Source organism: Mobula hypostoma, chromosome 11 (assembly GCF_963921235.1).
Source record: "Mobula hypostoma chromosome 11, sMobHyp1.1, whole genome shotgun sequence".
NCBI lineage: Eukaryota > Metazoa > Chordata > Chondrichthyes > Myliobatiformes > Myliobatidae > Mobula > Mobula hypostoma.
In genome coordinates, this window is record NC_086107.1 from 99,843,885 (window position 1) to 99,870,701 (window position 26,817).

The following is a 26,817-nucleotide window of genomic DNA, read 5'->3' on the forward strand; positions in this document are numbered from 1 at the left end:
CTACTCCTTCACCTGTGCTATCATTCTGTTCCTGCCCTGACTAGCACACAGTACTGAGAGTAACCCAGGACTACTACCTTCACATTCCTGTACTTCAACCTCTTCTCTATCCCCTTGTACTCACTGCACAGAACCTTTTCCCCCTTTCCGTCCACGTCACCGGTGTCAATGTGCACCACAAACTCTGGCTACTCACCCTCCCTCTTGAGAACATTCTGCAGCCATTCTTGATCCTATCATCTAGGAGGGAACACATCATCCCGGTCTCTTTCCCAGCCACAGAACCTCCTTTCCCTAGCGTTCTACCTGACCTTACCCTTCCCTGTTGAGCCTCACAGCCCTGACAGGTCACCCCTCTCCCCAGCAGTATCCACTGATGGGAAGCCTACACCAACTGATTACTCCCCTCACTACTCCTGGTGGTCACTCATCTACTATCTGAAGCTTGCACCCTTCCCACACACCAGCAGACACTCACAATCACGAGCTGCGATGCCTCGGAAGAAAATGGAAGTCAGTGTGACGAATCTGAAGGGATCTGGGTGCAGCGACAGTCCAGGGGAAGGGAGGGCATCAATGGGAGCGGGGAATATATACCCATGATGGGTCGTCGATTTGCTACTGCTTATGCGTGGGAGGGGGGCTTTGGGGTTCTAACATTTAACTGTCATTTATTCATTCGGGCACTCAGTTTTCGTGGATGTTTGCGAAGAAAAAGAATTTCAGGATGTATATTGTATACATTTGTCTGACATGAAATGTACCCATTGAAACCTATTGAGAACATAGGAACACAATTCATTCTGACAAGCAACTTTATTGGGGAATAACAAAAGCAGTTGTGTTGTGTAACAAACTTCTTTCTTTATCAAAATCAAGGTAGGTAAAAATACAGCCCGGATGAAGTGTGTTCAGAGCTGGGACATGGTTTATTGTCCGGTTTGACTCCCAGTGACCTGGCTGGGATGGGAGACCGGAAAGACAAGGGGTGAGCACCATCAGACAGGGGCACCCATATCTGCCACTCATGCAGGAGTCACCTCCTCTTTCTTGGGCCGGGCAGCAGCCATCACTTGATACGGTAAAGCACCTTGCGCTGCATGCGATGCTGGATCTCCCCCCGACGCATCATCAGCTGAAGGACCTTGTAGATGGCGTGCTCTGGGTATTTCTGTGAGGAGTAAAAAGAACAGACGACACTCAATGTGAGGGCGCGAGAGTGAGCACTGGGCGGGAAAGCGCTCCGCATCGCGCGGTCCTTTGCCCTCTTTCCTGGGGCCCAGATAAGGCCAAGTCCTTCAATGAGTGCAGCCACCCTTTTCCTGTCAAGGCACAGCTCATGAACAATGGGTGTGTGATGGGGCAGGGTTTCTGTGATGGTGCACGCCTCACCACTTAACACAGCACGCGCGGAGGGAATACTGACTTCACAAGCCTGGGCTTGCACTGACCCTCTGGGCTGGGCGTCCTGCTCTAACAAGAAGTTAGATATCACCAGCACCGTGACCCAATGAACACCCTAGTCCAGACAGAGATCTCACCACCAACAGAGCCTGGAACATCAGCTGAGCAGCAGGTGACTCAGGTCGGACGGATCTGCCAGCTCCCCTGCTCAACTAGGACTTCCCTCACCTCATCCAGGGCTTGCCGACAGATACACCACCATGACAGATGAATGACCCCGGCGCATCTCATGGCTGCCCTGTGGCATCTATGGGCTCCCCACCACTCGGTACCCTGCTGTCCTGGCTCCGGTGAGATCTCAGCCCAACCTCAAACTCCTGGGAAAGGGGGTCAGTCAACACTGCCAGTTGAACTGCACCCCACCAGGCCTCGGCAACAACAGTCCCTGGCCTCCTTGGTCAATGGCCTGCCAGCGCTGACACCACCATCTTCCATTGCTCCCAGCACGACCGGCAGAAAGAGGGAGGTCATTCGGCCCCACAACCCAGAGATGTGGCTCCACACAGAGGCACCCACCTGCTTCAGGAAATCCTGGACGATGCTGTGCTCAGACACCTGCGACCCGATGGCAAAGCGACGCTTCAGTTGCTTCTCGATACGGGACAGCATCTCCTGGTCCTCGGCCGTGGTGAAGCCCTCCACTCCTGTGAACAACAGGCCATGTTGGGGCAGAGTCCGACACACCACTGACACCTCACCTCCCAAGCACCAAACTGTCCCTCAACCCCTTCCGAACCATAGAGCTACAGTTTAATCCACTAACTCACTGTGAGACCCAATACTTGCAGAACCCTGTGATCCCAGGGATCAGTGCTGAGACTTCTGTGATACAAATGACTAATAAAAATGTAGATGGGCGTATTAGTAAATTTGTAGATAACACAAAAATTGGCAGTGAAGTTTGTCAAAAGATTAAGATATGGCAGATGTACAGCTGCAAGGAAAAGATGTGAACACTTTGCAATTATCTAGTTTTCTGTGTTAATTACTCATAAAATGTGATCTGATCTTTATTTAAGCCACAATAATAGACAAACACAATCTGCCTAAACTAATAACACACAAACAATTGTACTTCTTTTCATCAATACGGAGAACGGCATCTAAACAATCACAGTCCAAGTTCAAAAAAAGTATGTGAACCTCTGGGGTAATGTCTTCTACAAAAGCTATTTGGAGTCAAGTGATCCAATAAATGAGATGAGATTGGAGGTGTGGGTTGTAGAGATGCCCTGCCCTATAAAAAAGACACAAAGTCAGGTTACTGACAAAGCCTGCTCTTCTCAAGAAAGATTTGTTTATGTGCACTATGCCTCAGTCAAAACAATTTTCAGAAGACCCGTGAAGAAGAATTGTAGAGATGCATGAAGCTGAAAAAGGGTACAAAAGCATTTCCAAAGACCTGACTGTTCATCAGTTCACAGTAAGAGAGATAGTCCACAAACGGAGGAAAGTCAGTATTGTTGCCACTCTCCCTAGGAACGGGCATCCTGCAAAGATCACACCAAGGGCGCAATGTGCAATGCTGAAGGAGGTGAAAAAGAACCCTCTAGAAATCTCTAGAATTTACCGAAGTCTCTGTTCATGTGTCAACTATAAGAATGATACTGTTCATGGAAGGACACTACAGAGGAAAGCATTACTCTTCAAAAAAAAACATTGCTACACATTTCAAGTTTGCAAAGGACCACCTGGTGGTTCCACAACGCTTCTGGGACAATGTTATGCGGACAGATGAGACAAAAGCTAAACTTTTGGGCAGAAATGCACACCACTATGTTTGGAGGATAAAGGGCATTGCACATCAACACAAAATCTCATCCCTAACCGTGAAGCATGGTGGAAGGAGCATCATGGTGCCTCAGGAACTGGACAGCTTGCAATCGCTGAAGGAACAATGAATTCAAAATTGTATCAATACATTTTAAAAGGAAATGTCAGGCTAGCAGTCCGTCACCTGGAACTGAATAGAAGTTGGACAATGCAACAAGACAATGATACGAAACACAAGAGTAAACCAACAGCTGAATAGTTTAAAAATAAGAAAACTCATGTTTTGGAATGGCTGAGTCAGAGTCCAGACCTTAACCCAATTGAGATGCTGTGGTCATGACCCAATATCCCAGAAATATTGATGAACTAAAAGCTTTGTATGGAGCAATGGTCTAAAATTCCTCCTTGCTGTAGTCTGATCAGTAGCTACAGGAAACGTTTGGTGGAGGTTATTGCTGCTAAAGGAGGTTCTACCAGTTATTAATTACAAGGATTCACATACTTTTTCCAGCCTGGACTATGAATGATTAAATGTGTTCAATAAAGACATGAAAAGTATAAGTGTTTGTGTGTTATTAGTTTGTGGCAGATTGTGTTTGTCTATTATTGCGACTTACACGAAAATCAGACCACATTTTATGAGTAATTAACACAGAAAACCAGGTAATTGCAAAGGGTTTACAAACTTTTACTAGGAACTGGAGTTTAATCTGTGCAAGTGTGAGGGTTTGCACTTTGAGAGATCAAAAGAGAAAGTATATTGTTAACAGCAGCAACAGTATTGATAGACAGAGGAACGTTGGGCAACAAGTCTATAATTCACAAAGTGGCCACACAAGTATTAAAGGTGGTAAAGAAGGCATATGGCATGCTAGCCTTCATTGCTTGGGACACTGAGTACAAGAGTCAGGATAACAGTACAGTTATATAAAATCTGAGTAGTTGGCATTTGGAGCACTGTGAGCAATTCCAGGTTACAAGTACAGACAAGGTTTTCCATGATGTTGCCTACTCTAGAGTTAAAAGGAGAGGTTTGGCAACTTGGATTAGTTTCTTTGAAGCGTCAGAGGCTGCAGTGAGAACTGACAGAAATTCATAAAACTGAAAACCATAGATAGGGTAGAGTCAGAATCATTCCCCCCCCCCCCAGGCAGAGATGTCAAATACTAGAGGTAAAGTGAAAGCTGCAAAATTTAAGAGATGCGTGAGGCAGGATTTTATTATTTGAGAAAAGTGATAGTGCCTGCAGCAGGCTGCCAGGGACGAGAGTATTTTTATTTATTGAGATACAGTGTGGAACAGGCCCTTCGAGCTACACCGCCTAGCAATCTCCCGATTTAATCCTAGCCTAATTACAGGCAATTTACATTGATCAAATAACTTACCAACCGGTACGTCTTTGGACTGTGGGAGGAAACTGAAGCACCTAGAGAAAACCGATGTGGATATGGGGAGAATGTACAAACGCCTACAGACAGCGTTGGGAATTGAACCTGGGTCGCTGGTACCGCAAGGCCCTGTGCTAACCACACTAGGGTGTTGCCTCTAGGAGCAGATACGATAGCGATGTTTAAGAGGCTTTTAGGCAGAGTCATGAATAAGCTGCAGACATTGTGGGCCAGATGGCCTGTGCTGTGCTGTTCTCTGTGGTCCCCAGTTATCTCCCCCTCCTACCAACCCCATCCAGACAAGGGCACCGAAGCACCAGTCTCACTTTGGCTGGCTCCCACTCACCAGCCAGAGTGCCAGACAGCGCCGCGTCCAGCGTGGAAACCTGGAAAAGCCGCAGCGCCTCCTCCACGTCCCGCTCCGTAGCGAACGGCTGCAGCTTCATCTTCGCCAGCGATTCTGAGATGCGAACAACGGCCTCCAGCTGCCTGGGGCGGGCAAGAGGGAGAGGAAGGTGAGCGCGGGAAGAGTGGAGTGAGCACACAGAGCGTCTAGACACACCTCACCCCCCACCCCCCCGGCCGGAGCAGACCCCCGTCCCGCTGCTGACCTGACTGTGATGGGGATGCTGCTGGTGCGGTCGCTCTCTCGCTCGTGTTCCCGCGCCCCGCTGCGCATCAGGATGTACTTATTCTTCAGCTTCTCCGCAGCCTCGGCCGAGAGCCTCGGGCCACACTTCCTGTTGGAGAGAGAGCAGATTCAGGCACCACCGAACCTCACTGGCACTTTCTCCCGATCGGCTCCATTCTAGCGACTGGACCCACACGCCTGGGCAGGCATCAGCACCAAGCCACCTGCCCACAAAGGACATCACGTTCAGGATGATCCATGGCATCATGGGGGCATTCAGAGGAGACCCCAGCATTAAGTCACTTCAGTGGGAACCAAACTCTACAAGACTTAAGATATTGGAGCAGAATTAGACCATTATGGCCGTCTGCACTGCCATTCAGTCATGGCTGATTCTTTTCCAACCCCATTCTCTTGGCTTCTTCCCATAACCCTTTACCTTATTACCAATTAAGAACTTATCAGTCTCTGCCTTAAATACATATGACTTGGCCTTCACAGTCTTCTATGATAACAAATCCCACAGATTTGCCACCCTATGGATGAAGGGATTCATGATCTGATTTAAAGGGAGGTCCCTTCATTTTGAAGCTTTGCCCTCTGGTCCTAAACTCTTCTCTAATGGAAACCTCCCCTCCCATCCCCTCCTCCTTCTGAACTCCAGTGAGTGCATCAAATGCTCCTCATAATTTAAGCCTTTTTCCCAGGATTTTCTTGTAAACCTCCCTCTGGATCCTCTCAAGCCCCAGCACACCATTCCTCAAATGTTCCCTTTCAGAGGCGTGCCGATCGGTGCGACCGTGTAAGCACGGCACGGGGCGCAAATGGTACAACAGCAGCTGCTCACTCACGTGCGGCAGTAGGCGATGTACTTCTTTAGCTTGTTGAGCTCGATCTCTCCCTCCACGGCGTGTGTCTGCGTCAGGGCGCTCAAGTGCACGTTCATGACGTGCTTGGCCAGAACCTGGGCGAGGGGACGGAGGACAAGGTGAGGCAGAGGCACCGTAAGGAAGCAAAAGCCAGACCCATCAGCCCACCGCGGGAGCATTCTAAAGGCTGATTTATACATCTGCGTCAACGCGACGCCTTAAGTACAGCGTCGCTGCAAACCCTACACAAAGCCGACGCGGATCCCTACGCCAGAACCTGCGTTGCTGCGACGCGCACCTCTCCCAAAATGTAACTGCGCGTTGCGGCAATGCAGACTGCAACAGCTGTGATTGATCCGCTTGGTAGCATCGCATTTCCTCCTACGCTGCAATAGCTTCCCACTGGGCGACTGAAGGGCAGGGAAGGAACTCTGGCTGCAATGCTTTCCATAAAGCTTTACAGACCTCCGAAATTATGGAGGTCTCGTTTCGCTTTTACGAAAAAAGACGCTTGCTTCTTGTTTACCCCGAGTAAAGACTACCATGACCATGAAGCCTTGCGTGGGCAGGTGAGTGCGCATGCGTGACGTGCGCGAATTGCAGAGCAGCGCAGACACACCAACGCAGAAGTATAAATGCTCACAACGTGTGTAGGTTACGGCGTCCAGTTAATGCAGAAGTATAAATCAGGCTTAACTGGTCGCCGGGTATGGAATGCACAGGGTTGTAGACTCAACCTGCCCCAGCACGGGCACTAACCTCCCCACCGAGGGCATTCTGACTCCGGCCAGGCGGGCATCGCCAAGCACAGCACCAGATTTTGCTGCTGCCCAGGAGTTACTGGAAGACAATGAAAGGAATTGGCAGCAATAACTTTCAGTTGGGCAAGTGGAGGCAAACATAAAAGGGCCACGATATATTACAGGGGGAACAAAATGAAAAGGGCCAAATATCTTGCTCCCATTTTGAAAAGGATCAAAAATGAAACTTTTCAGATTCCACACTCCCCACCCCAAACTCAAGATTCTTTCCTCATTCCCTGACACTCACCACATCTCTCTCCTCATTGTGCTCATCCTTCACGATGAAGATCATGTCGAACCTGGACAAGATAGTTGGCATGAAATCGATGTTCTCCTCTCCCTTGGTGTCATCCCATCGGCCGAAGACAGAGTTCGCTGCGGCCAGCACGGAGCAACGGGAGTTCAGGGTGGTTGTGATCCCAGCCTGCACAGGGAAGACATTTCCCGTCAATTCCCCAGCAACAGATTTTCCTAAGAAACCCTGGCCAACTCCAGGTGTTCACAGTACGGCTCCCAGGACACATCAATCTCCTCTGCAGGAATGCCCCTGGCAAAGATCTCCACAGCGTACAGTCACCATGAGATGACCACTGTAAGCCACTCCATGACCTACAGTAACCATGGCAACCCTTGCCCTGAAAACCAGACAAACCTTTCCAGGAATACTGAACCAGTTGCTCTTCCCCTGTCCACGACTAGAATGGCAACCCACACCTTACACCAGCCTGTCAACTGCACAAAACAAAAATCCACCCAACTATCTTCTATTATACACTCTAACCCAGCAACCAATCAGTTAAACGCTTTGAATTAATGTTGGAACTTCAAATTTGGAAAACAGATATTATGCCTTCCTCATCTTACACACTGGCACACAATTCCTAACCGTCCTCCTTTGTTAATTTTTATTTCCCTCACCCTTAACTCCTCCCTGCAAAAACCCTGTCTTCAAAACCTTCACTCCTGCCTCCTCCCCTCTTTACTTCCCCTGACCAAGCTGTTCCCCTTTACCTTTCCTCATAACTACCCTACACTTTGAACAAAAACCATAAATTCCTCCTTAAGGCCACCTTTCCGAATTTAGTTTGTGCTGTCGATATGAAAACTGAGCACTCTCCTCCCACCCAAGCACCGTGTTACCTTTGTTACATGCTTTCTTTAACAATCATCAGTCTGGCTGCATCACACAATAGTTGGCCCAGGTATCACTCCCACAAGAAATCTATTCTCCCTTCAACACTCCAACCCACATTTAGCTCTGTGATCCACACGGGATCCCGCGCCTGTGGCCCACGTGGCCTCCATTCCACCCTGTCTACGAACTATCTCTATCCACTCTCCAGTTAGCACCTTCTCTCTGGCATGTGTATAATACGGATTTCCTGTTGAGGACACCATCTCGCGGTCCTTGCCCGACTCTATTTCCATAACCGTACACCAGTTCCTAGGTGCTCTGGACTGACCCCTTTCCTCACCTTGGCAATGGAGATAGTTTGCTGCTCCATGGCTTCGTGAATCGCCACTCGGTCGTCTTCTCGCATCTGGGGAGACAGAACGAAACTGGTCAGCGAAACAGGCAATGAACTAGGAACCAGAACCAGTGCGCCCAGCAAATCTCATTTTCCACTCCTGGGATGCGTGCACAAGTAAACCCCAGGACTTTCTGACCCTTCCCACACCCAACAGGCCACATGGGAAGGATTCTTTTATACTCAGAATAGTGGGTGCCTGGAAGGCACTGCGAGGGGTGGTAGTGGAGGCACGAGGTGGTGGCGGTGTGTAGATTTTCACAAATTCTATTTTTTCCCCCCAATGTCCTTGAAGGGAAAATCCTACAAAAGGTAGTAGATCACAGGTAAATCTCTCCCAACCATTGAGCACAGCTACATGAAGTACCGCTGCAGAAAAGCCGCATTCATCATCAGAGGTCCTCACCACTCAGACCATGCTGTTTTCTCACTGCTGCCATCAGCTGGAAGGTACAAGAACCTCAGGACTTGCACCACCAAGTTCAAGAAAAGTTACTACCTCAACAATCAGACCCTTGAACAAAGGGGTTAACTACACTCACTTGCCCATCCACTGAAATGTTCCCACAACCAATGATCTCACTTTAAGGACCATCTTGTTAGTTCATGTTCTCATTATTTATCGCTATTTATTTATATTTGCATTTGCACAGTTTGTTGTCTTCTGCCCTCTGGCTGGCCTTTCATCGATCCTGTTTACAGTTACTATTCTTTTTTTTATTTTATTTTTATTTGGATAAGGAATTCACAAGTATCATGTACTTTTTTCACATGTATAACCTTTTCCATTTTTTTATATATGTATAAAACTATAATTATTTATACACTCTTAAGTACACATTGAGATGATATAAAAAGAAATTAGACACTTAGATAATTATGTACAGTGGAAATTCTAATCTATTAGGCTAAGTAATGGTGTTAATTGTTAAGGAAAGTAGTAATAATAGTGGATTAGTAATAGTTTCCATACATCTCTTCTGGAACATTTCTTCTGGTCCAAAATGTTGTATGTAAGCCTATGTAACAACCATTGTAGGTGTTTATATCCTAACTTGTTCATACTTGCTCCTGCCCCCAAACATAATTATCCAATCCCTATGTACTTATTTACCCCTTACCCAAATCTTTTCCTTTACTTGTATTAATTCTCTATTTTCCAAAAAAAAATAAAAACAGTAAACATTTAGACTAGGGGTGCTTACGTTAGCAATATTACTGTGTTGATCAGAAGAGCAGTATAAGTCATTAGGAGAGTCATCTAAAGTCTGCTCGCATTGGGGTTATATATTCAATCCATTTATTCCAGATTTGATAAAATTTTTCTTTTTGAATTCTCAGGGAGTAAGTCAACTTTTCCATTTTAAATATTTCCAAGATAATTTCGTGCCAATCTTCTAATGTAGGTGGTTTTAGATTTAGCCACTTTCTAGTGATTGATTTCTTACTTGCCGCTAAAAAGGCCTGCAGCAACTTTATATCTTCTTTCTGTTCAAGAAACAATACATGCCCCAAATAGAGCGTCTCAAAGTTCAGAGGTATCTGGGTCCTAAGTACCTTAACTAATGTTCTATGAATACCTTCCCAATATAGACTTAATTTAGGACAATCCCAGAAAATATGGAAATGATTTGCCTCCTTGGAGCCGCACCTTCTCCAACACATCACGTTTGTATCTTTATATTTTTTACAGTTACTATGCTATAGATTGCTGAGAATGCCCGCAGGAAAATGAACCTCAGGGTTGTATATGGTGACATGTATGTACTCTGATAATAATCCCTCCAAAGGTGCTGCCTGACCTGCTGAATTCCTCCAGCATTGTTTTTTGGGCGCGCTGATCCGGATTCTCGACATCAACAGTCTCTCTTGTGCCTCGTACCCTCAGAGGAATAGCAACAGTTCATGGGCAAGCAATTCCTTCAATAGCTCAAGGGCATCATAAGGGAAAATAGGAAAAGGCAAAAGCTGGCAGTCTTGCTCGCTATCCATGATCTGAACACTGAATAAATAGAAGGGCCCAAATCAGTAGCTGGCCTTGGTCCAGACAACTCTGGTCTACAGTAAAGTTTGCTATCCATCCCAAGAACATCACGCAGACCATCATCTCATCACAACTATCTCTTAGTGCAGCACTGATGGCATCCTTACCTTGTCAAATTCATCAATGCAGACAACACCTCCATCAGCCAGAACCATGGCGCCACCCTCCATGATGAAATTCCGAGAGGATGGATCACGCATGACAGAAGCGGTCAGTCCAGCTGCACTGCTCCCCTTCCCGGAGGTGTACACCTGCACCAGGACACAGAATTCCATCAGCAGAGAAACAGCCATGGCAACCGTTCAGAATTCCCCCTCCCACCCCTCGAGGCAACAAGCAATCACGAGATACAGCAATGCAGCCACAGCTGCCCCTGGCGTCCAAGGGCTAACCAGGGGCCGACGGAGCTGTGCAGAGGTCCCAGCGGGCAGGGGCTGCAAGCTAGAGAGACAGAGGTGATATTAACTTTAACAGTGTGGTCTGTAACTGGTCTTTCCACTCTGACAGAGGGAATACAGTGAAAGTTCACCAGTTTAACCCCTGGGATGGGAATTCAAGATTCTTTGATGTCATTTCCAGTACACAAGTGTAAAGGAGAACAAATTAATTGTTACTCCAGATCCAAAGCCACACAAAACTAAGACAGTAAGATAGTCAACACAATAGTAAAACAATTTAAATAGAAATACATAATGTAGTTTATATACATCAATATAAATATAACTGTATATATATATATACACACATACATTGACTGACAGGAAATGATAAAGTAGTGCTGGTGGGGTGGGGATTGGGGGTGATGATTAGCCTTTCTCCTTGGGGAAAGTAACTATTTTTGAGTCTGGAGTTCCTGGCGTGGATACTACGTAGCCTCCTCCCTTTTGGGAGTGGAACAAACAATCCACAAGCAGGGTGGGTGGGCGAGATCCCTCACGTTACTGGCACCTTCCCGTATACACGTCCTCAACGGCGAGATCACCCAATCGATGAGTTTTGCCGTAGCGGAGCAGAATGTGCAAAGAGGAGAGCTGCTGCCTCACCGCTCCAGTGACACGGCTTCAATTCTAACATCAGGCGCTGTCTGTGTGCAGTTGGCACGTTCTCCCTGTGACCTCGTGGGTTCTCCTGGATGCTCCAGCTCCCCACCACAAAAACTTGCTCTCGAATAGGCTGACCATCCACTGTAAATCGCCCGTGTGTGTGTTTGAGTGGCAGAATCTGGGGGAATGTGGGGAGAATGTGTTCACAGGGAAAATTAGTAGATACCAGGGTTTTTCTATGAGCTGGCATACTCCAACTGATGTAACAAAACATGGAAATGAAGCAGTTAAGCACACAGACCCAGTACTCTCAAGTTTATTAGAATGAAAGGTGATCTGACTGAACCATACAACAGGATGTCACATGACGGATATGGAATTAATACTTTCCCCAGACCAGGTGTACATTAAAAGAGGTTGGCTGTTTGTGACAAAAATCCAAAGAAGCTTCTTCTCTTGGAGGATGACTAATCTGCAGAATTTTTCACCTAAGAGGGATATGGGACCTCAACGGCCAAAAATATTCAAGATAGATGGATAGATTCTTGGATAATAACGCAATTGAGGGACATTGGCGGGAGGTGAAGATGGCGGCACGCCTGCGTGTGCGTAGCTCTCCGGTGAAAAATGATATCATATCTGTTAAATAGGGACCGTGGACAATTCTGATTTGATGGAGAATGGACGTGAAAGCACAGAGGAACATCTGGAGAAATTTCTGAAACGCCCGTTCGCTGCTGTCATTACTATGTGGTCAGGAATCTTTCAGAGGGTAGGCCTCAAAATCCCTGGCCTTGCCTGCTTTTGGCGACCGAGAAGGAGGTTGAATCGTTCGGACAGAGATGGCGCTCAGTACTCGGTGTCGGACAGCTGATCAGAGCTCGAAGTTTTCGGGTGACTCAGAGTCGGACCGTGGTCGGCATGGCAGGGAGAGTTTTATTGTGCTCACGGACTTCTTCATCAGGTTATGGTATTGTTACACTGTTTGTAACTATATGTTATAATTATGTGGTTTTGTCAGTTTTTTCAGTCTTGGTCTGTCCTGTGTTTTGTGATATCACACTGGAGGAAATAATGTATCATTTCTTAATGCATGCATTACTAAATGACAATAAAAGAGGACTGCATGTCTTCATAATCATATCATATAATCACATATTGGGTCAGTGCAAGAACTAATGGGCTAGTGTTTCTTTTCTGCTCTGACTGGGCTGTCACTTGCCTCTCCATATCTGGATCAGGTACAACACCAAATCAACCACCTGTGGGTTTGCACAGATCTGGCAAGGCAGCATGTTCATAGTGGGTGAAAGTGACAGAGACTTAATACAGAACCATTCACTTCAGCCGGGTACTCGGAAGCCATTTACATCCTTCCCAGTTCAGAAATCTACAGAGCAGGTCCGTTCAGGTATCCAACTTCATACCTTGTCCATTCTCCTGCCTGGTGTCCATATCCAAAAAATGTTTAAGTGACCATTTAGCTGCGTCACAGTCTTGAGCATACTCAATCACTGAGCTCTGTTAAAAATTGAAAAACCTTGTCTGCAGACAAATTTCTCGTCTTAGTCCTCAGCGGCGCCGCCCCCAGGAGTGCCGCTTGTTTCCAGATGTCAGTTTCACAATCTAACCCTTTCCAAAATCTTTCAATCAGGTCACATCTCACTCTTCTGAAGTCTACTAAAGGCTTAACCAATGTCATCCCAATCAACAGCACCACCACAGTAGGAATCATTTGAGCGAACCTGTCTTGCATCTCCTACACAGCAAATACGTCTTTTCTTAGGATCCAAGATCACAGCTGGTAAGGTATCACTAATAACCCATGCTCAATTCCCTTTAGTACTCCATCCCTTTGCAATAGAGCAAGGGTTCCCAACTTGGGAGTCCATGGACCCCTGGGTTAATGGTAGGGGTCTAGGGCCTAAAAAGTTGGAAAGCCCTGCAAGAGCCTATTGCAGAGTTTGTCCTCTGAATTCTTGTTGTACTTTCAGTTTGCAGAAAAGGGAGCAGTCCGACCCCTCTGTACACATTCACTACATAATACCACCACTTTGAGAAGTTGGAGCTCTCTACTTTCAACAGCTCTCCAAGCTCCCAGAAACAAACAAACACACACACACTTTAGGGAGATCACCATACACCCTTGTAAACTGTAGGCTAGGTGTGTTTAACCTCTGTATTTCCAGGTTTCCTTACATCAGTTCATCCAGTTTCTGCTGGCTCAGAACAACTCTCATTCCCCACTAACTTCTCTGTAAATCTGTTCTCCCCACATTCCCCCAGCACCACTACACACTGGAGGCAACGCACAGCAGACAATTCACCGACTCACAATGGACTCGGAATGGGAGGCAATAAATGGATCGGGCGAAGATCCAGAAGCTCCTCCTGCCCGACCCCGTCACTTACCCCAATGGGTGAACACCTCTCCACGAACTTCAGCAGCTGCGACTTGGCAGTGCCGGGATCGCCGAGCATCAGCAGGTTGATGTCGCCCCTCCTTGTCAGACCGTCGGGCAACCTGAAGTGGGCAGGACAAACCCAAAGACCAAGTCAGAACGCGTGCAGTACTGCGCACAATCCTGTTCTCTGTGGAAGTCCACCCTGTGTATCACATACACAGCAATGCATAGTTCATATTAAAAAAAAGGAAATACTATAAACACTGGACACATCAGGGTAACACTGGGCAGTTATTAGTGACACAAGGAAATATTCTCAGATTTAAGGGAAAACACTAAATGCCTCCTGGAAACAATAAGAAACAAAACCTGGAGATGGGGTGGGGGGGGGGGTGTACAAAATGAAAGGAATTTACAGGAACATCGTCACGAAGGAACCAAGCAAACTAGTGGGTCACTACAGGCTGTCGATATTAAAAGCAGTTGCAGAGACACTGGATGTGGTGCTATGACCTTCCAAAACCTCACAGGTCCTGAATGTGATGCAGCAGACGGGGAAGTACAAATGTAAGCTCTCTTTTCAAGAAAGGAAGGACACAGAAACTAGGAGACTTCAGGCCCAGCATTTGTTATTGCAGACAATGCTAGAACCCATTCTGAAAACAGATTTAGAAAATCATAGATCAACCAAGCCAAATCAACAGAGGGAAACAGTGATTCACTAATGCTTTTGAATTCAGTGGACAGCACAGAAATAGCCCCTTCATCTCTGATGTTCCCACCCACTCTGTCCATCTATACTAACCCTATTTACCTACGATAAGGGAGTACCCTTCATGCCTTGGCAATTCTTTGGGAATATAACAAGCTGGTGGACAAAGGGGAAGTTGTAGATACAGTGTATCTGGATTTCCAAAAGGCATTTGATAAAGTACCTAAAAAGTTCCTGAATACAAGAGCTCTAAATATTGGTATAATGTACAAGCATGAACATAGGACTGGTTAACTAACTAACCACCATGATATTTTCATCTTGGTAAGCCATAGAGGGAGGGACCTAGTGTATTGTAACTCAGTTACTCAGCTAGGCTACTCCAACCATAACCCTTAAACACGCGCCCACTCCCACAGAGGAGGACAAGACCAGTAGATGAACGGGAAATACAGTGACATGCAAGGTTTCCTCCAAGCCGCCACAAGAGAGTATCTTCACTCCAAGGAATGATATAGTAGTTGAAGATGTCATCTGCTACCACTTCTCAAGTGTGATTAGGGGCTCAGTATAAATGGAGGTCTTGCCAGTAATACACATTAAAAAATAAGGATGTCCCATGCCCCCACGGCTTCACATGACCCTGATTTTGTGGGGGGAGAGGGGCAAACAGGTGCAACACTGCCCAAGGTTGACCTGCAGGCTAGAGGAGGGAAGGAGCACCTTACACTTCCTTTGGTAGAGATGTGGCCTTACCCTCATTATACCTTTACTCATTATAGAAACACTCAGGTCAAACAAGAATGGTCACCTGCCCTGCTGAATGATTCCGGCAATTTCTGATGACAGGAGTGTGCATGGTCCTGTTTCAATTGAACTGAACATTCCCAGACTGTTTCAATGACTGTGGTTTGATAGATAATATTCTGTGTATTCACTTTTATTTTGCCATTGCGCAATTTGCTCCTCCTTTGCACTTCTCAGCCCAGAGACCCCGCAAAGCCTTACAGACATTAACCTCCTTGTACTGGAGAATGTTATTAGATGATCTTTAATGCAGACAGAATTTTCCTGAGCAGATGTGGACAAACTATTTTTTTTTAGCAGAAGCTTCAGCGAGAACAGAGATACAAGGCAATTAGCAATAAAACCAATGGGAAAGTGTTTTGTAGATACAGCACACTCTTATGGCATTGGAGATTCAAAAGCAAATTTTAATCAGGACTTTAGAAAAATACTCAAAAGGGATATTTTGCCAAGGAATGGGTAAAGACCAGAGGAGAGCGGACTAACGGAGATCTTTTCAAATAGATAGCACCAACACAATGGTCAGAATACTCTGCTGGGCTCAGTCTGGGACAAAACCCAGGCCGGCCCGAGTTCCATGCGGTCTGTAACCACCCCCACTCGACACTCACCGCTTCCTGGAGCCTCCGAACAACAGGCAACTGATGGCCTTCTTGATGTCGGCACTGCCGTAAATGGAGGGAGCGATGCTCTTCGAAATGACGTCATAGATGTTGGGCATGGCGGCCAGCTGGCGGAATTCCTGCTCGTCCTGCGGTGACGTGGTCCCAGGCAGGCCGTGACCTGGAGCGAAAAGCAAGGAACTGAGCTCATTAGAAACTATCGCCAGAGATATCCTCCCAATTCCCTACAGACCAGGGGCAGGGGAAAAACAATTGTGTTGATGCAGTTATTGTCACCTCTACTCAGATGGTTAGGTAACAATAAAAACTTAACCAAGGGACAGATTCATACATCCCAGACAATGCCTCAGCATGAACCTCAGTCAGCGTCCCCTACAGTCAACTCCAGCAAATCCCTCACCCCACCATCCCCTTTCAAGCAAAGCCTACAGAAAGCACGCACATTGTACAACTGAAGCACACCTCACTCAAGCAGAAACCTCACATTTACAAAGTAGCCTTCAAGACAGTGATCTCCCTAAGAGTAAAGGCATCTGTACATGCAGTTGGCTAACACAAAGCTATCAATGTAATGATAGCCAGATAGTTTACTGTAATGATGCTGGATTAGCCGGGCTGTTGAAGAGAAATCACCCCACACTTCTCCACATTGTACACCCGCCCTAGTCCCACCCACACCGTAGTGCTCTCTGAACACCGGAATCGGATTTGATCTTCTAACCAAAGTTCAGAATCAGGTTCAATATCGCCACTTATGTTAACTTTGGGGCAGCAGTACAATGAAATGGACAAAAATGAATTAAAGTATATACATCGTTGAATTAAAAGTAGTGCAAAAACAGATTAAAAAATAAAGTAGTGAGGTAGTGTTCATGGGGTCAGTTTCCATTTAGGAATCGGACGGTGGAGTGGAAGATGCTGTACTTGAATCACTGAGTGTGTGCCTTCAGGCTTCAGTACCAACTTCCTGTTGGCAACAATGAGAAGAGGGCATGTCCTGGGTGGTGGGCATCTGTAATTATGTAATATTATCTAACAGTACACTTGTCACCACATACAATCCTGAGATTATTTTTTTCTGTGGGCATACTCAGCAAATCTATAGAATAGTAACTGTACACGGGATCAGTGAAAGAACAGGTAGAGCAGAGATGACAACAAATGTGCAAATGCAAATATAAAACAGTAACAAGAACATGAAATAACAAGATAAAGAGTCCTTAATGCAAGATCATTAGTTGTGGAAACATCTCAATAAGATGAGCCCTTTGTTCATTTTAATACTGTTACCGATTTAATTGGAAGATACTTAATTGTCACTGCTCTGTTATCTGGTCAAAAGGTGGCTTTGGTGTGTGAAAATGCACCTAATATAAATAGTCCTGAATCTTTTAAGAAGCTATTTTCTGTATTGCCGAATTTAAATGAATATAAGTTGATTATGGGCGGTGACTTTAACTGTTGTCTCAATCTGTCGATTGACAGATCGTCCACTAATCCGTCGCTTCGTAATAAAGCCGCGACTTGTATGAACTCTTTTTTATTAGAATACGGTCTGGTCGACATCTGGAGATCCAGTAAGATGAGTGTAGTTATCCTCTTTTGTTCAAGAGCCTGATGCTTGGGGAGTAATTAACTGTTCTTCAACCCAGTGGCTCGAAGCCCGAGGCTTTAGTATCTTCTGCCTGATGGCAGCAGCGAGAAAAGAGCATGGCCTGGGTGGTGAGGATCTTTGATGATGGATGCTGCTTTCCTTGTAGGATCGCCCACTGGTAGCCAAGCCTTGGCACAACAAACAATTGAGATCGACCTCTGATACAGCAGTCTTGCCATGTGATCGTCAATCTTATTTTCCAGTCACTGCACCTTCGCCAACAAGATGATGGATAGAGGAGGCCCCATTCCTCAGCGTTCCAGCCTGGCTTGGATCCGCACTCTCCTTCCAAGCTTACGGCCATGGTGACGACCCTTAAAGGGTGTCACGCTTAACCGCCCCATATTCTTCTATCAATCGTGAGATCTGAGGATCGTTGATGTCGTTTTAAAGAGGCAAGAACGTGAATAATTAACATGACTGTGCGGTGCTGCATTTTACCTCAGATACAGGATCTATAGACACCTAGTACACATGCCAGCCGGCAATAGCAGGAATAAGGCAGCAAAGAGTGCCACAGTTGGACAGGACAGTCCTAAGGAAAGAGAACATACCCGTGCCCTCAGTGTCCACTTGGATTCCAACCACCCGGATGTACGAGCCCCGGATTCCCACACCCACGCGGTCTCGACCTTTGTTGGCGGTCCTGCCCGACTTTTTGATCGAGTAGATGCCCATGATAGTGACCCTGTTGCCAGGGACGACCTTGTCGCACAGGTACCTGCGGGTGGAGAGAGGAGTCAAGGTGGAGTGCAGTCACCGAGAGGCCAGAGCATATTTGGGGTCAACCCCGAACATCTGGCTCACACCTCCAGCACCATCCACTGGAAAGCGTTTCCATCGTCCAGCAAGAAGCTCACAGCCTCCCCCTTACCAGCCCAGCCCCACTCCCAGCAGGCAGAGACTTCTAATCCCAGTCAACAGGCGCAGAGTCTGGCGAAACCTCCTCCTACCGCCCACCTACACCCCGTTGGTGGGGGAACGGCAAAAACGATCAAACCACCCTCCCCTCCCCAAAACCCGTACCTGTCACAATAGAGCTGCAAGTGCCGGGGCATCTCTCCGTGCGGTACGGCGTCCGGGGACTCCTGCAGCTTCAGCGTCTGGAAATCCACGCACTTGCACTTGTCGGGGATGATGAAGTACGGGTCGACGGGACACTTGGGCCGACCTGCCTGTTCCCTACAACATGTGCACACAGCTGTCGTTAGGCAAACATCACACCCAGAGGGTAGCCCCCGCTCCCCGGCACCGGGAAAACGCCACCCTCCCCCCAGCAGCTCCACACCCTAGGCCAATGTTTTGTACCCTGCCCAGGAATCTCTCGCTTTGCTGGAATGGCGCCTCACAATTCTATGGATATTTTTACAGTATGTCAGGGTTAAAAAAAAGTACCTTCACACAGCATGTTGCACAGGCTCCTGTACGATAAGATGGACCACTGGCCTCACAATCTACCTCGTTGTGATTTTGCATTTTGTTTACCTGCACTGCACTCTTTTGGTAGTTTTTACACTTCATTCTGCATGGTAATTGTCTAACCTTATTCTAGCCCAACACTTTGTAATGATTCGATCTGTATAACAGTATGAAAGACAAGCTTTTCACTGTAGCTTGGTACAATTATTTATTTATTGAGATACAGAGCAGGATAGGCCCTTTGAACCAAGCCACCCAGCAATCCCCCATTTTAATCCTAGTATAATCACAGGACAGTTTGCAATGACCCATCTTTGGACTGTGGGAGGAAACCAGAGCACCCAGAGGAAACCCACGTGGTCACAGGGAGGATGTACAAACTTCTTACAGGCAGCGGTAGGAATTGAACCTGTGTCGCCTGTACTGTAAATGTTGTGCTGACTGTTACGTTACCGCGCCGCCCCACAACCATAATGAACCAGGGTCAGGGCAATGAGTCGAGCACCATGTGGATTATGTTCCGTACTCTGGCGAATCTTATACAGTCCATGAATCTGCACACACATATCCACGTGTTGTGACGTGGCTGGAGGAGGCAACGGTGGCACTGGATGCTGACTCAAGGAGACAGGACATCAGACGAGCATCTGACACTGAGGTAATGGTATCTTGCAACACAAGGACATGCCAGCCCTACCAAGTGAAAGGGCAAAGGATTAAGCACCTCTAACCGGCCTTTCCTCACATTGGTATACCCAAAGCTTTTTCCATCGGAGCACGCAGCAACTACTGAGCCACAATTGCAACAAGGCAAGGTCTAAGATAACGTCCAGCAAAGGATACTTCACAGATAGTATGCAGTCAGCCGGGTCAATGAAGGTCTTGAAAAATATTGCTTCCTTTTGCACAGGGGGGCAATGGAGCCATTTGGTATACCAAGACACAGTAAAAATGCAAAGAAAAGATTCTAGGGTGACACTTACAGTTGGTCAATTTGGAAGCATTATTGGCTTTGAATGTGCATATTCTTTTGGCCATCAATACATGTATTACTGCAGTGTGATTGGTGATTATACAAATAAGGAATATGAACATCCACCAAGTTACCAATTGGTCATTTCTAGGTTCAAAATTCAGTATGGTTTAGTAACAGAAATCATGATGCTCTCTTTAGACGCAAGTAAATAGCGTGATTGAGGAATGAGTGCAAGATCTGAGTCCAGCTAGTCAGCGGCAGTGGGAATGTCCACAAAACATGTCAGTAACGGATGCAGTTTCACACTGGCCCCTACAGCTACAGACAATAGACAATAGGTGCAGGAGTAGGCCATTCAGTCCTTCGAGCCAGCACCGCCATTCACTATGATCATGGCTGATCATCCACAATCAGTATCCTTTTCCTGCCTTCTCCCCATATCCCTTCACTCCACCATCTTTAAGAGCTCAATCTAACCCTTTCTTGAAAGAATCCAGAGAATTGGCCTCCACTGGCTTCTGAGGCAGAGCATTCCACAGAACCACAACCCTCTGTGTGAAAAAGTTTTAATCAAGGTACTAGTAGGAAGTACTCAACATTCTCTGTTAATTGTCAGGACCAGAGGGTCTGTGAGCACCCCTGTCTCCCCACTGGCGTCACACTCACGTGTTACATTTACGAGGCAAAGCGTATCCTTCCAGACCAGGCCGGACGGCAATGTTGCTCATCACGTTGCGACAGCCGCGACACTCTATGGCAATCTTGGTGGCCTTGGCACGCACGGTGCTCGCTGAGATCACAATTCCTGGGATCTTCACCAACCGAGACATCTGGTCTGACTGAAGCAGCAAGAGTGAGGGTCAATCTGTAAGCTCATACATTAATAAACGTTGCCTTCAAAACCAGAGATAGCTATCCATCTATCAACATGATGAATGATCCTTCTATTCTGAAGGTTAATCGATCCTTAAATGCTCTGAAAACACTGAGTGCAAATCATTATTTGGTTAAGTTCAATCGCCTCTTCCCTTTTAAAAAAAAGATGATTAGACTAGAACCTTTGACTTTCAAAACACCAGGCTTGACATTTCTGGTAGTGCATGCACGGAGAGAATGTATTTTGCAGCTCTACATTTCTCTCAGTACAGTACTGACCAAAACTATATGGGCTTATCTGGCAGTTAACGTCCTGGCAGCACTGACTTCACCAGCCGTACCCTCATGCAAGATCAAAGCTTCAACCCTAATCGCCAAAAGATAGAAAAAAGATAAACTTTTGTGTTGGTCTTTTCAGATTCAGATGCCTCTCAATCTTATCAAAACCAGGAATATCACAAATGATACTTTAAAAATCTTGGGAGTTATACAATCTATTTAAATAAATTTCACTGCCGAGCAATCAATGCAGTAACACTGACTTTATTAATTTATCAATGTTGTGTATTTAATATTTCAGTAGTATTTGAGTAATATTGCTTGATTCAACATTGCTTTTTGTTTAAATTAGCGGTTCCCAACCTTTAATATGCCTATTAAGAAAGGGGTCGGTTGACCCCAGTTTAAGAATGCCTGGTTTAAATAATTTATTATGGTTATACGTAAAAAAATAAATAACTTTCATATGTCATGATGTGATACATGTGCACCCGACTTAAATGTATTTAAGATACAGTGTAGAATAAGCCTTCTGACCCTTTAAGCCACACTGCCCAACAATCCCCCAATTTAACCCTAGCCTAGTCGTGGGACAGTTTGCAATGACCAATTGACCTACCAACCAGAAGGTCTTTGGACTGTGAGAGGAAGCTGGAGCACCCGGAGGAAACCCACACGGTCACGTGGAGAACGTACAAACGCCTTCCAGACAGTGGCAGGTACTGAACCCAGATTGCTGGTGCGCTAAAACACAATGCTAACCACTACGCTACCATGCCACCCCAAACTAAGACTCGCTTCTCTTGGGCTCCCGTCTTTTCCTTCAGATTAATTTTGTGTTTAGGATTAACAAAACATAACAAGCAAGGAGTTCTATGTTCCACATCAGCTTTACACGCACTTTTGGACGCAGCATCAGAAGTTCTCTTCAATGCCATCTTGCACAAAGACAGAGTTGTAAGCAAGAGCTGCCAGTCCAGCCACTGTTCTCCAGCGCACTGCGTAATATGAAGCAGGGCAGAGACACAGACGCGCCCCCGGACCACATCCAGCAAACCCTGCCTGGCACAGAGGGCACACGCTGGGCACGCTCGGGTAAAGGCTTTGCTTCTAAATAATGCGGAGCAGCCCCACCCCTCCGAGGGCACAGCTGATTCAGTCGAGTTACCTTCAAGCTGCGAATGCTGGCACAGTTGGCGTCGGAGTGCAGCATGACCTGGATCTCCTGTAGGATCTCCTCACCCGCCGGGCGGGGACGGGTCACTTCATCTGCCACCTCCTGCGCTGCCTCTTCCAGCTACAGGAACAGAGGAAACAAAAGCAACTGTGAAAGTCTGGAAGGCCCACCAACCAGGGTAAACAGTAACCCATCCTCCCACTCACTTCCCTATGACCTATTCTCTCTCACAAGCCTGCCAATCCCAGTTTAATTCTCCCATCATCTACCCAGACCAGGAGTAATTTTCAGTTATCAACCGTCACAGGTTTGAGCACCCAGGGGAATGCCATGGAGCCACAGGGAGAGCATGCAAGCTCCACACACACACTGTGCCAAGGCCAGGATTATATCTGGGTCATGGGAGCCACGGATTAGCAGCACCACCAGCCTTTACATCATGCAAACCACATTTACGTCTGGATGCAACGTGTGAGATTATGCAGAAACTCGCACGGATAAGAGCGTTTTGAAGTGTAAACCAAACTGCAAACAACGTACGGCATAATTTTAAAAACTCACCACCCCAGATGGGACCCACAATCCCTGGTTTAGGAAGCCAGTACCTTATCTATTAGGCTACTGGGGCTGAGTAACATGCAGCATCCTGACATTGGCCATGAAACTAGTTTTACCTCCTGATTCAATGTTTAGGCAGGCTTGGTTTTACCCGAAATCACAATTATTATATTCCTACTGGATTAGTTCCTGGATTGCTCTCACAACACAGGTGACCAGATCCAGGGATTTTGATAGTACTGAGAAAAATGTCTCTAATAACACAAGATCCGGTGACCAGAGAAGAGAGACAAGGGAAAAGACGGTGGAACTGGAGGCAAGGTGAAACCAGTGAATTGCAAACAGTGTCTGAAATATGTTGTAAAACCATATTGAAATATGCTTCTTGCGTCTTTTGATCTTTTTTGGTTGCCATTAGTGCAATTTTTATTTGCTTGTGGGTATGAGGACGGTTTGATTACTTTTCTCTGAACAGGTTGGTTCCACGTTTCTCTGTTTTACGACTATCTGTGGGAAGACAAATCTGAGGGTTGTATACTGCATTCACTTTGAACTTTAAACTGAAGCTCCTGACCTGAAAGGACAGGGCAAGAGAATAAAAAGCTTGAAAGGAAGCTCTGGAGTGGGACCAGTCGGGCATCTCGTCGCTGACCTGGCCCAAGAATGATGGATGGGCTGAGTGGCATCCTCCTGCTCCATAATTCTACCTTCACAGTCTAAATGCTGACAAGACACCAGCCAGGGGAAAAAGCAACTGCAAACAATGGAAGGCATTATTAAAACCTCACCACCCCAGATGGGACACACAATCCCCTAGTTTACCCATGAGGCCACTGGGGCCAAATAATACGGGCTTCTTGCCAACTATTATTGTCAAAACAAATCTCCTACCTCATTCCAAATATTAATTCTTCTCAAATGGCCCGTTAACACTAGATTATCCATCTGTTGGGTGACTGAAGAGCTTAAACCGGAAGAGGTCTGATCGAGTCACCTCGCAACCCCTTGACCAACAGCATGCAGACTAGCACTGGACAAGCTCCATCGGGAAAACACACAAAATGCTGGGGGAACTCAGCAGGTCAGGTAGCATCCAAGGTAATTAACAGTCGACGTTTTGGGCCAACACCCTTCACGAGGACTGGAAAGGAAAGGAATACACAGGTGGAGGACAAGCTAGAAGGTGACAGGTGAACCCAGGTGGGTGGGAAAGGTAACTGGCTGGAGGAAGGAATCTGATAGAAAAGCCTTGCTGCTGCCTGGGCATGGAAGTGGGGGCGCATTGGGGCTCTAACGTTTAACTGTCATTCATTCTTTGGGGCACTCCTCTGTTTTTGTGGATGTTTGCCAAGAAGAAGAATTTCAAGATGTATATTGTATACATTTCTCTGACATTAAGAGTGGACCACGTGAGAAAAGGAAGAAAGAGGGACTCCAGGGAGGTGATAGGCAGATGAGAAGAGTTAAGCCCATCAATGCCGAGGCTGTGTGGAGTACACAAGCCACCCAACGCCACAGTAGACATAGCGCACTCGAACTTTACCAGCGGCAGGTGTTCAGACGGCTGCTTCAACAGGAGGTCCGCCAGGTCCTCATCGAAACTGCTGAGGTCCTCCAGAGACACCTCAATCCAATAGTCACCCAGGTTGTAGTGGCGTTTAAGTTCATCCCTACAGTGGGGTAAGGAGGATAACAAGAGGATTGTAAAGACATTTAAACATCTGAACTTCCTAGTTAAAACAAAACCAATGTGGGAAAGCTAGGATTGAAACTGCCGACTCCAAAAGGATGGTGAGGAAGAGGTCAGCAATTACACAGCATCCTTAACAACCTCAGTACCTTCAGAGCAATACTCAGCCAAGGAGGTACTGCTTGAAGTACTTTTCCTCTCCCAGTGTGCAAATGCACAGACAGATCAACAGCAACTGACCATTGATGTCAGCCACAACACAAGCTCTGGCCGGAGACTCTTCCACACTGGAATTTGCATGAAACTAAATCTGACTGCCTGACGTGGTGAAGAAAGAAAGCAAAGCCAGTCGAGGAAGGAGGATGGACAACAGTGAAGGGGCTGGGGCAAGAGGCAGATGTGGGGTAAGGGCCAGGTTGAATACTGGGATCAATCTTTGGGGGGGGGGTAAGGGGAGCAGGGACGAGCCCAGAGAGATAAAGGAGTAAGGAAGCGGGAGGGTTTGATTCCCAATGGCAAAGGGGGCAGGAATGGGGGGGGGAGGTGCGATCTCGGCGGGGGAGGGGTTGTTGAGAAGCGGCGATCTCTGGGGGCGGGGGAGGTTGTATTGAGGGACGGGCGTTTGATTAACTAAAACCTCCTCCCGCTCTCCCTGTGTCCGCACCGACCTGTATTTGAAGGTGAAGCCGGTGCGGTCGCTGCCCACCCGGTACTGGCGCAGGAACTCCCGCATCCGCTTTTTGACCTGAGAGCGGCGGAGCTGCCCCTCGTCGCCCTGCGGGTCGGGCCCGAAGCTGTCGCTGTAGAACACGCCGGGATCATCGAAACCGGACATGGCGGAGCCGGCACCGGAGACAAGCCTGAGGACTGGTAACGGGGAGGGGGAGAGGACACAACAACCCGACGGCTCTCTCCCGCTTCCGGCTACTCGCTCCGCGCGAACCGGTGCTTCGCGCCAAAACGGAGCAACCGGCTCCACCCACTCGGCTCGGATTGGCCGCCGGCCTGAGACCGATGAGTTATTGGTCAGTGTCAGCCATGGGCCCGCCCCCTCAGTGAAACCATGGCGCGAAACAGGAGCGGACGTGACGTAGAGGGAGGTGGGGTTCTGTGGAACAGCGTTTCCCTGGGCGACCAATCGAGACGTTGCTTTGGGTTCCGTCGGCATCCCGGAAGTGGGATTATAAAGTGAAGTTCGGTAATTTCCACCGTACTAAGGTTCGGCCCAGCCTGCACAGAGCTTTATTGGAGGGCGACTGCGGGCCATGGTCATCCTGTCACTGGACACCGAGGAGCTGGGCCCCGTGGACAGGTCTGTCAAATGCCACATGGGGAAATCTGCAGATGCTGGAATTTCAAACAACGCGCATAAAAGTTGCTGGTCGCACATGGGTCGCAGTTGGTGCTGCCTACACAGAATACTAACACTGCTAATGTGTTGAACCTGTAACTGAACGCAGCAACATTGCAGATGTTGAAATTTAGCCAGGCAGACACAAAGAAAAACCCTGCAGATAACTGGTATTTTAGTGTTCCTTATATTTATGAATAAGAAAAGGTACATTGCATCCGGAGTTTCTCCGGTTTGCAGATGATTCCCCTCCACGCCTGTCTGACGAGGCAAGTTACAGCAGTGGTTTGCCATTGCCTTCTGCCAGGTGAGTTTCCAAGGAGAACACCAGCTCGACACTCAACTCAGCACAGATGGAAAGTGTGCAGGGGAGCCGGCTGGATTCGAACTCAGGACCTTTCATAGACATAGACATTGACATACTTTATTGATCCTGAGGGAAATTGAGTTTTGTTACAGCTGCACCAACCAAGAATAGAGCATAAATATAGAAATACAAAAATGACAAACAATCAAACAGCAAGATGCAAACTACGCATGTTCGTCCCGAAGTCCGGCACTGATGCCACTACGCCACCAGCCGGGTCACCTTTATGAATAAACTTTTATTTTGAAATAAACAAACAAATCTTCCATGTAGTGAATTCCAGCTCAAAGCATTTCAAAGTTCGATTATGTACATGCCACCACATACCACCAAGGTGCTTTTTTCCTGTGGGCATACTGTGACTGTAAACAGGATCAAT

The 26,817-nt window shown here is 47.0% G+C and overlaps 1 protein-coding gene across 1 annotated transcript; it reads right to left on the minus strand.

Annotated features, from left to right (window-relative positions):
* Positions 1–806: 806 nt before the first annotated feature.
* On the minus strand, positions 807–25,704 carry mcm5 (minichromosome maintenance complex component 5). The gene is made up of 16 exons (XM_063062650.1): positions 25,389–25,704; positions 24,574–24,700; positions 22,464–22,592; positions 20,807–20,979; positions 18,772–18,927; positions 18,300–18,466; positions 16,080–16,251; positions 13,957–14,068; positions 10,609–10,752; positions 8,404–8,469; positions 7,176–7,352; positions 6,108–6,220; positions 5,237–5,365; positions 4,972–5,114; positions 1,981–2,108; positions 807–1,171 (listed from the first exon to the last, which is right to left on the minus strand). Exons 1-16 carry the CDS (start codon positions 25,553–25,555, stop codon positions 1,070–1,072), a joined length of 2,205 nt encoding a protein of 734 aa, XP_062918720.1. The 5' UTR covers positions 25,556–25,704; the 3' UTR covers positions 807–1,069.
* Between the last annotated feature and the right edge of the window lie 1,113 nt (positions 25,705–26,817).